General features: G+C 36.3%; 1 protein-coding gene across 1 annotated transcript; it reads right to left on the reverse strand.

The window, feature by feature from the left end:
• Positions 1–9,760: 9,760 nt before the first annotated feature.
• On the reverse strand, positions 9,761–10,210 carry LOC140872650 (uncharacterized). Its single transcript, XM_073275538.1, has one exon. It carries the CDS (start codon positions 10,208–10,210, stop codon positions 9,761–9,763), a length of 450 nt encoding a protein of 149 aa, XP_073131639.1.
• Positions 10,211–11,111: the final 901 nt, after the last annotated feature.

Here is an 11,111-nt window from a genome sequence, read left to right on the forward strand (position 1 = left end):
TTTTGTTTAAAAACAATTGTATTGTTATATATATTATAAATATAAATTTTTTTTATTTAAATGGTTTATCATTAATAATATCATCTTTTTTTTAATATGTTTTTTTTTGAAATTATTTTTTGAATATGTTTTGCGTATATGTATATATGCATATAGGCAAAACAACCACCCTATTAAAAATAAAAATTAAATTTTTTTGATCGCGAAAAATAGTATTTAAATATTTTTAAAAATTTTAACCGTATTTTTATCTATTTTTTAAAAATTTAGATTTAATAAGTCTATTATACATAATATGCAAAACAATTACACTACTAACCAAAAACTAAATTTTTTTATCATGAGAATATTATTTTAATTTTTGTTTAAATTCAACTCGTATTTTTATATATTTTTAAATAAACACTAATTTTTTTTCATTATAAAAAAATTATTTTAATTTTTTTTATAAATTCTATCGTATTTTTACATGTGTTTTAAAATATTTAGATAAAAGTGTTTATCACTTACCCATGATATAATCTTTTTTTTGAATCTATATTTATCTATGAGTTTAAAATCAATATTATCTTTATTTGTATTTTTTTTTATGTATTTACTATTTTTGAATGAAACTTTAGCGAGAAAATTTCACTTTTTTTCTTTTTTTAGTATACTTTTCTTTATATTTATATATATATATATATGTAAGTATGTATGTATTTTAATATCGTCTATATTTTGATATTTACTAAACTATATCTATATATGTTAGGATCGAAAATATGTGTAGAGCAAATCAGACAGAAGTTTTGTTGTTTAAAACTTTGATCTGCTCGAAAGATCTGAAGTTATCAGGCGGAAGAAATCTTCCTCGCATATTTGAATAAAAAACTAAGGCAAATAAGGTAATGTAAATGCGATATGTAAAAGGGAGAGAGTTTTTTATGGATGTTCGGAGATGAATTCTCCTACGTCACCCCTTCTTCTGTTTTCAGAAGGATTTCACTAGAAGACTTTGATTTATACAACGCTTTGTACAAATCCAATCCAATCAATCCTTTGAAAGGAACTCCTAGCAATACTCTCTCTCGAAGCAGAACAAATACTCTTCTTTGAGTTACAAAGTGAAGTCACAAAATGTGCTTCGGTATATTGATCTGAAGGCTATGAATGACTTTCATTTGGATTGATTCTGTATGTGTTTCTTTGTGTTCGATTCGATCGTTGAAATACTCTCTAACTTAGGATCTCGAAACTTTGATCTGATAATATGGGTTTCTGAGTTAGGCTATTGAGTGAAGGTTTTTTGGCTTTTCAGATGAACTTGATAATCTTAAATTTCAGTAGCTTGTGTTATTCACTCTTCGTCTTTGCTTGAATCTTTGAATCCCTTGAGTATTTATAGTCTTCAAAAGTAGCCAATGAGCCGCCAATAATTTCTGAGATTGAGCCGCCAACATATCTCATAAATTAGCTCACAAATCTTGACTTTGAGGGAAGCCATTCAACGTTCAAAATCCCATTAAATGTTTTTGTCTTTTTAGCTCAACAACCTCAGCAACGGATACTTTAGAGTGAGACTTTGATCTGGTTGATGGCTAATTGATCTGTCTTGAACGATCTGGACTGTTCTAGTGGAGGTCTGGTGAATTTGATCCGTTGAGATAAATTGTCGTAAGAAAATATGGATCAAATACTTGTTTCATCCGGATTAAAATATTCATCGGACATTTGATCTGGCAGCGTTGTAGAACTTTGGTCCGAATAAGTTTAATTTGATCTGTCTTTAATTTGCTTTATTACTTGGTTTTGTTTTGACTTATTATCACCAAAACTTTAGAGTTTGATCTCCAACAATTTCCCTCTTTTTGGTGATGTCAAAACCAAGTCAATATCTGGATCAAATTAAGATAAAGACGATAGATCAAAATGCTTTCCAAATGAGTTCTTTCATAGATCGAATGATAATTTTTAGACAAAATAAATGTCAAAAATTAATTTTCCAAGAGAATTGATGCATTGATCTGATCTATTCTGCTTTTCTTCTGATCTGATAGTATTCACTTATTTTCTTTGCCTTTGGCCTTTTGATGAGATACCTTTTTCCCATTTTTTGACATCACAATTCTCTGATAAGAGATCCAGAATAAGCGTGAGTTGGGTACCAAAGGTATCGTTAATCTGTTTGTTATGAGCTTCTATGGAGGCTTGAAGGCTTTCGATCTTCCGAAGAATGTTCAGATATTATGTTGTATGCTGCCTTCTAACATGCAAGACTGATTCACTGATATTATTGACCATAGTCAGCATGTGTGACTTGAAATCGCGAAGCTCTGTAGAACTCTGAACTTTATTGATTTGCAGTTCAGATACCATAGTGAACAGTTGAGTGAGAGATTCAGACAAGAATTTATCCGGTCTTACATCGATCTGATGAGAGGTAGAAGGAGCAGCATCTTCAAAATGAGTAGAATCACAAAGTTGAAGTAATGGAGAAGTAACAGCAGTAGGCTCAAAAACATCTTCCATGATTTCAGATGAATCAATTTGATCTGAAATGAATATATCCGATATAGTCGCAGATGGAAGAGCCAGCTTATCCGTGAACATGACAGTAATGGGCCTAAATATACTGTGAACTAGATCAGTCCTAACTATTTTAAAAATAAGAGGCAAATCCATTACCAAATGTTCAGACGAAATAATTGCAGACAATACTTGACTTTGTTCTGCCACTAGAACGAATGTAACAATTGTTGTGTTCAGATCAACGTTGGAGGCCAGCATCTGTTCCGGAGATTCAATCAAAACTTCTTCAAAAAAGGAATCTTCAAGAGTAGGAATGTCGAATTGTGGTTCATCCATGGCTTGATATTCAGATGGAATGAGATGCTCAACCAGTAGATCATCAAGAGAAACTTGTGCAACCAGTGGTTCTTCAATTTTAACTTTAGTAACCAAAGGCTCTTGAGAGGCATAAGTTTCAGTCTGTTGTGCATCCAAGATTTGATCACTCGATGGATCTTCATTGTGAGGTGTGATCATTGGTTCCTCAGATAAGAGTTCCACATCCAAAGGTTCTGTAGGAGCAACATCAATAATCAAAAATTCTTTTGGAGAAGAGGCAGCTCGAACCAGTGAGGCATTTGGTGAGATTGGATCATCAGGCAGACCGATTCCATCTGAGAGAGTTTGTAGTGACCCTGCATTGAATCACCTACTAACTAAAAACTAATAACATGCATTAAACTTAATAAAGCATGAATGCTTAACAGAGTAAAATGTGCGGAAACATAACCCATAAAAACAAAGCTTAGTAAAACATATACAGGCTTATTATAGTAGTGATACAACCATATCGAAAAGCTTAAAATACAACTGTCTAAAACATTAGACAGCTAAATAAATCCTGCTGTATAAAATCCCCTGAAAAGCTCCAGCTCCATAGTCCTGCCTCGAACTACCGGCTCCGTCCATCCTGCGACCTGCCCCGTAGAATAGGGTGTCCAAATAACAATTAGGACGTGAGCGCTAACGCCCAGTACATAAACATGAGTAAGAATATGTATATAATGCATGCAACCGTGATGACTGGTAAATGGTCATCTGATAAGTCATGCTCAGTACAGGCGCCACATGAGTGTTGTAACCTCACGGATCAACCTCTGGGTACAACCACACTCGTCTAGTACACAAGAGTAGTCAGACATACATGTACCCTCCTTCGCGGTACTCTCAGTGACAGACTAACAAGTATAAAGCTGAGCGGCTCTATAATCAAGGTATAAAAATGTATAGGCTCAACATGTATTTGCACATGACATATGAATATGAAAAGCGGTAAATCATATATCATGTCATATAATAATGCCAAATAAATTCAACACATAAACATGTATACTCGCTGGCAATCTCAGTTAATGTGTACGTACATCTAGGCTAGTTCAAGTCTAGTAGGATCCTAGGTTCCAAGCCTTCGTCCGTCGCAAGCCCTTTGGAGTCGCTAGTCCCGGATGACTATAACAAAACCTTTGTTTTTACAGAACCTCTCTATTATCCGATAGGGCCCTCAAGTGTATACCTTACACTATATATAACTGAAGAAGAAAACTCGAAATTCGTATTTCAAACTGAATTTGAATGACCCATATTTATAGCCCCAAGGTCGGCTGAGTTCAAAGCCTCCGAACTGGGTTCGGATGGTCCGATCCGTGCATGTGCGACACTTGTAAAAATTCGTGGCTTAGTCATCTAGGTTTGCTGGCTGAGGGAGTTCGGATCGTCCGAATAGGGTTCGAAGCGTCCGATCCTGACTAGGTTCGGAGCCTCCTAGGAGCTGGGTTCGGAGCCTCTGAACTGGGTTCGGATGGTCAGAACTTGGTATCTGAGTTCGGATGGTCCGAACTTATTTCGGTGCCTCCGAATTGTCCGAGATCCTCGGGACCCTTCCTATCATTTTCGGACGTTCCGGAGCTTATTTTCCACTTATTTTCACCAAATAAGGACTCCTTAATCATGTTTTGCTACTTTTAAAATTATATGTCATATCATAGCATGTAAAGTGGAACTTGAATACTACCCTTATAAGTAGCGATCCATCTGGTAATTTTGAAGTCCAATTTAAGCCCTTGAATTGGTTAATTACTAAACCTTAATAATGATTATCATATTATTATCTTAAAATGAAATCTGAGTTACTACATTCTCCCCACCTTTAGATATTTCGTCCGCGAAATAAACTTCAAAGATAAATAAAGATAACAATATGACACATCAAACCATTTTTTATTACAAAAAACTGTAATTACATCTTGACATGGTAATCAAAAGTACAAAAAAAAATAAATCAGTATATTCTGCTCGCATACGGCTCTCTGTTTCCCAAGTTGCTTCTTCGACGCCTCGACGCTGCCACTGTACCATCACAAGTGGTATAGTCTTATTTCGAAGAACTTTCTCCTTCCTGCCTAAGATACGGAGTGGTCGTTCAATATATAAACATGTATACTCGTTGGTAATCTCAGTTAATGTGTACGTACCTCTAGGCTAGTTCAAGTCTAGTAGGATCCTAGGTTCCAATCCTATATTCAAAAGTTCACAATATCACTACGCAAGTTATATAATCCTTAACTAAGCTAATAAATACTCCCAAAACTTAAATAGATTTCCGGACCATACCTTCGTCCGTAGTAAGCCCTTTGGAGTCGCTAGTCCCTGATGACTATAACCACGCCTTGGTTATTCCGGAACTTCTATAATAACCAATAGGGCCCTCAAGTGTATATCTCACACTATATAACTGAAGAAGGAAACTCGGAATTCGTAATTCAAAATGAATTCGAATGAGCCCTATTTATAGACCCCAAAATCGGTCAAGTTCAGATCCTTTGAACTCGGGTTCGGATCGTCCGATCCAGCTCCATGTATGCATGCAAAACACGTTGAGTTCGAACCGTCCGATCGCCACTTCGGATAGTCTGAAGTGTCCTATATCCGACACTTGTCAAAATCCATGGCTGAGTAATCCTTCCTGCTTGGCATAAGGGAGTTCGGATCGTCCGATCATCACTTCGGACCGTCCGAATGTGTCTTACCTCCTAAGTCAACAAGCCCTCTTTGGAGCCCCCGGAATGCTGAGTTCGGATCGTCCGAAGTCCTCTTTGGACCGTCCGAACTGGCTCAAACATTGGAAGCTCAATTCTTAATTTCTCAAGCTTTTTTAAGCCCTGAAATTGGTTAATTACTAACTCTTAATTATTTTAATATATTATTATCTTAAAATGGAATCTAGGTTACTACACTCATGTTGTGGTGCTTCACCTGCCTCAACTGGGTGAGTTTTTTGAGTGTCAACTGGTTGTTCAGATTCATTTCTATCAAATGATGGTTCCACTAGTTCAGGATTAGGAGTTTGAAGTGTTCTGATGATTGGAGAGGAATCATCATCACTGTCATTTTCACTGTCATCTTCCAATTGTATTTCCTGAAATAGATCTGAGATTTGATGGGCATTAGTTGGGATTTCAGTAGATATATCTTCATCAAATATTACATGAACTGATTCTTCAACATTTAAAGTTCTCTTGTTAAAGACTCTATAGGCTTTGCTGATTGAAGAATAACCAAGAAATATACCCTCATCTGACTTTGCATCAAATGCAGTCAGATGACTTTTACCGTTGTTGTGAATGTAGCATTTACATCCAAAAATCTTGAATTAGGATACATTAGGTTGTCTGCCATTCCAGATTTCATATGGAGTTTTCAAAAATTTCTTACATATCATCGATCTGTTCTGAGTGTAGCAAGCAGTGTTCACAGCTTCTGCCCAAAACCTTTGAGACACTTTGAAATTAGCTAACATGGTTCTTGCAGCTTCTTTAAGAGTACGATTTCTCCTTTCTGCAACACCATTTTGTTGTGGCATTCTAGCTGCTGAGAATTCATGTTTGATTCTGTAATGCTCTAAAAATGAAGACAAAGTTTGATTGAGATATTCAGTTCCCCTGTCACTCCTGATTCTGTCAATCTTACTAGATTTTTCGTTAAAAAGTCTTTTAAAAATCTTGATCAGTTGAGAAGCAGTTTGGTCTTTGGATTTCAAGAAAATGACCCAGGTGAAACGGGAGTAGTCATCAATAATGACAAGATTATACCTCATTCTAGAGGTGGGCACGGGTCGAGTATTTCGGTTTTCTGGTAGTTTAGGTTGGGTACCCGATTTTTCGGGTAGTGTTTTATGTTACCCGAAACCGAACCGATAACCTCGGGTACCCGACTAGTCAGGTAACCTAATAAATCGAGTTTGGTTTGGATCGGGTTCGGGTTATCCATTTTAAAAAATTGGTGCGACCAAGAGAGAAGCTAATTAACCCAACTCCGAAGTTTGAGAAGCTTAGAAGAGAAGATGGATGGGATCTTTGCCTCTCGCTTACCTACCTGCAGTGGCTATCCATTTTAAGCACGAATGAGGATGAGGTAATCGATTTGGATCAGTCTGTACTATAGTAGAATAATTATGGAGGAGTAAACTAAGATAGGGTCCATTACAACACCTTGAAGATTTGCCCAATCTGGTATGCCTACAGTTGCTTATGTTTGTTGTTTGCATATGATGGGGAACAAAAAATTTTCTAACGGCAGAAAATTTCAGAAACTTGAAAAACTGAATGTATGGAAATTAAGGAGAAAGAAACTGCATTGATTGGACTTAAATGTCCAGACTCCAAATCTCAAACAAATTCTCCAAATTTGAGGTTGAATATCTTCTACGACCACAATCTTGAACCAAGTTTCCAAGATTTATGTTCTACATGAATGAAGAGTTTCCTCCTCTACCTTCGAGATGCTCAACAAATCAGTTTAGTCTAAACTAATGGGCTTATCCAATTATCAATCCCAAACAATAGCCTATACAATATATTATTTTTAATACAACATTAATAATAATCGGGTAGTCGGGTACCCGATCGGGTATTTCGGGTAGCATTTTACTACCCGAACCCGATCCGACTAAATATTAATTGGGTTCGGTTACTACCTGAACCCGATTAATAACCCGATTAACCCAATATTTGCACCCGATCGGGTTCGGGTTGGATCGGGACCTGAATTACCCGAACCTATTGCCCACCCCTACCTCATTCCCCCTAAACTTGTTATTGGTATTGGACCAAACAGATCCATGTGCAATAGTTCCAAGCATCGGGAAGATGAGTTATAATCCTTGTTTTTAAAAGATGACCTAACTTGCTTCCCAAATTGACAAGCTGAGCATACTTTGTCTTTGGAAAAATCAATTTTTGGCAGTCCTGTTACTAGCTCAAGCTTACTCAGACAGGAAATTGATTTGAAGTTAAGGTGGTTCACTCTCTTGTGCCAAATCCAGTTGCGCTTAGAGCTGGAAGCTACGAGGCAAACTGATTTGCTAGATTCCAGAATATTTTATATGTGTTTCCACATCTGTTGTCTATCAAAATAATTTCATCAGAAGCATCTTTAACAATACAAGTTAGTTTTTGGAATTCAATAGAATATCCATAGTCACACATTTTACTGATGCTAATTAAATTATACTTCAAATTCTCAAATAGTAGAACATTTTGAATGATTATATTGTCGTGGATAATCTTACCCTTACCCACGGTCCTACCCTGTGAGTTGTCACCAAATGTGATAGTTGGACCATTGTATTTAGTGAGTTCCGACAGTAGTTTATCATTTCCAGTCATGTGTCTCAAACATCCACTGTCTAAATACCATGATTCATCCGATTTTTCTTCAGTACCTGTTACCTGCATTCACAGAGTTGAATAACTTTTGGTACGCACATCTATTTGGGTCCACGAGGGATTAATCCTTTAGGAACCCAAACCTGGAATACTTTGACCAGTTTGCCAGTTTCAGTGTTCCTATAGGTTCGTACTAAATTATGTGCCCTAGATTGTGAAGTGTGATTTTCTTGTGAGACTATATGTTGTTTTCCCTTTCCAGTATCCTTTAATTGTCAATATCGCTTCTGAACTGGACGTTGATTGTGATATTGACCTTGATTTCCTCTCATAGGATTAGGTTGAGATGTGTTAGTCCTTTCAGGACTTTTAGCAGTTTCAACTTTAGTTTCCTGAGGATTGAAGCCGATACCAAATATCTTTCTGTTATTCTGCTCTATTGACTGCCAAGTCATAAGGATGGGTTTATCATGTTCATTTTTCCTAACTGCTCGTACAAATTTTATAAACTTTTCTTTGCACATATTCAGTTTGGGTAGAGTACTTGATTCACCAATGTCAACTGTTTTACCATACCCTAGACCAGTTTTGTCATTCAAGGGTTTTTGTAAATCATGCATTTTTGTCAACATGCTCGAAGATCTATTCCATGAACTTAATAAATCATCCATTCTTTGTTTTTCTATTGTAAGATTCATGATATTGATCTTGAGTTGCTCATTCTCAGTCTTAAGCTTAGCAATCTCTGTTTCAAGACAATTCTTCTCAACTTATTGTTCCTAGTTGGGTTCAGTTGAAGCATCTTGCAGATCTTCTTGCTTTGCTCTTACTTCATCAAATGCTATGGACAGTTTGTGATACTGATCAGTCATATCGTGAAGTGTTGTGATCAGTTCCTCTCTGGTAAAATCTTCAGAGCTAAAATCAAATACATGTTCACTAGCGGATGCTTGCTCATGATCATTTGTCATTAGACACTTGACTTCTTCATCATCGTTTCTGGAACTGGAAGAGTAGTTGGAGTCTTCTGATTCACTATCTGTTTCTGCCCATTTGGCTTTGCTATCCTCTGCAACCAGTGCTTCATGCTTATTTCTTGAAGTGTATTTGGCATCTCTTGAGCTTTTCCTTCTCTCAAACTTCTTTTTCCATATTTTTGTTGAGCTTTGCTCATCTTTATTTGGTTTAGGACTGTCAGCTATGAAGTGTCATGTTTTTCCACAGTTGAAGCAACTTTTTGGTTCTTTGACTGCATCATTCTTTTGAAAACTTCTTCTGTAAGTTCCCTCTTGATTTCTTATAATGAATTTTCCAAAAATTTTTACAAATAAGGACATAGCATCACTGCTTAGTTGTTCTGCAGTCTTCTCTGGTTGAACTGATGATTCTATCTTGACTGCAGTCAAATCCTTGGTCAGTTGAGAGGTAGATTGATCTTCCTCTCGAGTTTGCAACTCAAATTCATAGGCCTTCAGGTCCTCAAAAAAATCATGCAGCTCCAATTTATTCAAGTCCTTCGATTCCCTCATAGTAATTGTCTTTACATTCTATTCTTTGGGAAGACCTCGAATAACTTTGAGAATGACTTCCCTGTTGGGATATGTCTTTCCCAGTGCATTGAGTTCAATAACAATGCTACTGACTTTCTCATCAAATTTTGTCATTGATTCTCCAGGTTTCATCCTGATGTTGTCAAACTTTTGAGTAGCAACAAACAGTTTGTTCTCTTTAGTCCACTCATTTTCTTCGCAAAGTTGAATCAGTTTTTCCCAAATTTCTTTTCCTATTTTGCACATCTTGATCTTGCTAAAAGTGTTCTTGACAAGAGTCTTGTACAAGATGTCTTTAGCCACATTGTCAAGATTTGCTTTCTTTTTATCTTCTGCAGTCCATTCAACTCTTGGCTTCTCAATGTGTTGTGGTCCACCACCAGAAATAGCTACAACAGTATTGATCTTGGTGATTGTAAGAGGTCCATCAGTGATGACAAACCACATCATCTAAAGCTGATAGATGCACTTGCATGAGAATCTTCCAATCATCAAAATTTTCTTTGGAGAACATAGGAATCTTGCTGAATGAAGACATTTTGATACAGTGTTCAAGGATAAGATAAGAACCACTCTCTGATGCCAATTGATAGGATCGATTACAAGTGTAGAAGGGGGGTGAATACACTTATAAACAGTTTAGTATAAAAATATTGAACTCGATCGGTTTAGTGACTGAATTCTAAACTTATCTTAGTGTCTAATGTAATTTGACAAACAAGAGTATGTGCGAAGATATGCCAAATTACATATTTGAACACTGAGTATTTATCGGTTTAGGATAGGTGATAATAGTAGGTAAACTGAAATAACGCAAGAAAATGTTTATGGATGTTCGGAGATTTCAAATACTCCTACGTCACCCCTTCTTCCACCTCGGAAGGATATCACTAGAAGACTTTAAATTTTACAAGCAATTTGAAAAATCTCGATCTAGCTTAGGACTTAGACACTGCCTAAACAAGAACTCCTAGTACAACAACTCAGTTTCAGTATTAGACTGATGATAGAACAGAGATGAATACAACTCGAAATATTTAGCACAAGATTGATCCTTCAATGATCAGAATAACACTTAGGCATTTTTGCTTCGAGTTCCTTGATCTATTCTCAAGCGTATAAGTCTTTGAATATTCTCGTGAAGAGCAATATGATTAAGAATTGAAGTGCGCAAGAGAGAGCTCCTTAGTACGATCAAGATCTCTATTTATACCCTTGGATTGTTAACGGTCATAAATTCAAATTGAATCTTCATATAGGGTTTTAAATTATTCTCGTTGGATTTGTCACTTTCAACAAAAAAATTTGGATCCGACAATTGCCCTTTGCATCGCGGCACTATCTTCTG

The sequence above is a fragment of the Henckelia pumila genome, unplaced genomic scaffold, assembly GCF_033568475.1.
Source record: "Henckelia pumila isolate YLH828 unplaced genomic scaffold, ASM3356847v2 CTG_466, whole genome shotgun sequence".
In the NCBI taxonomy this organism is placed as follows: domain Eukaryota; kingdom Viridiplantae; phylum Streptophyta; class Magnoliopsida; order Lamiales; family Gesneriaceae; genus Henckelia; species Henckelia pumila.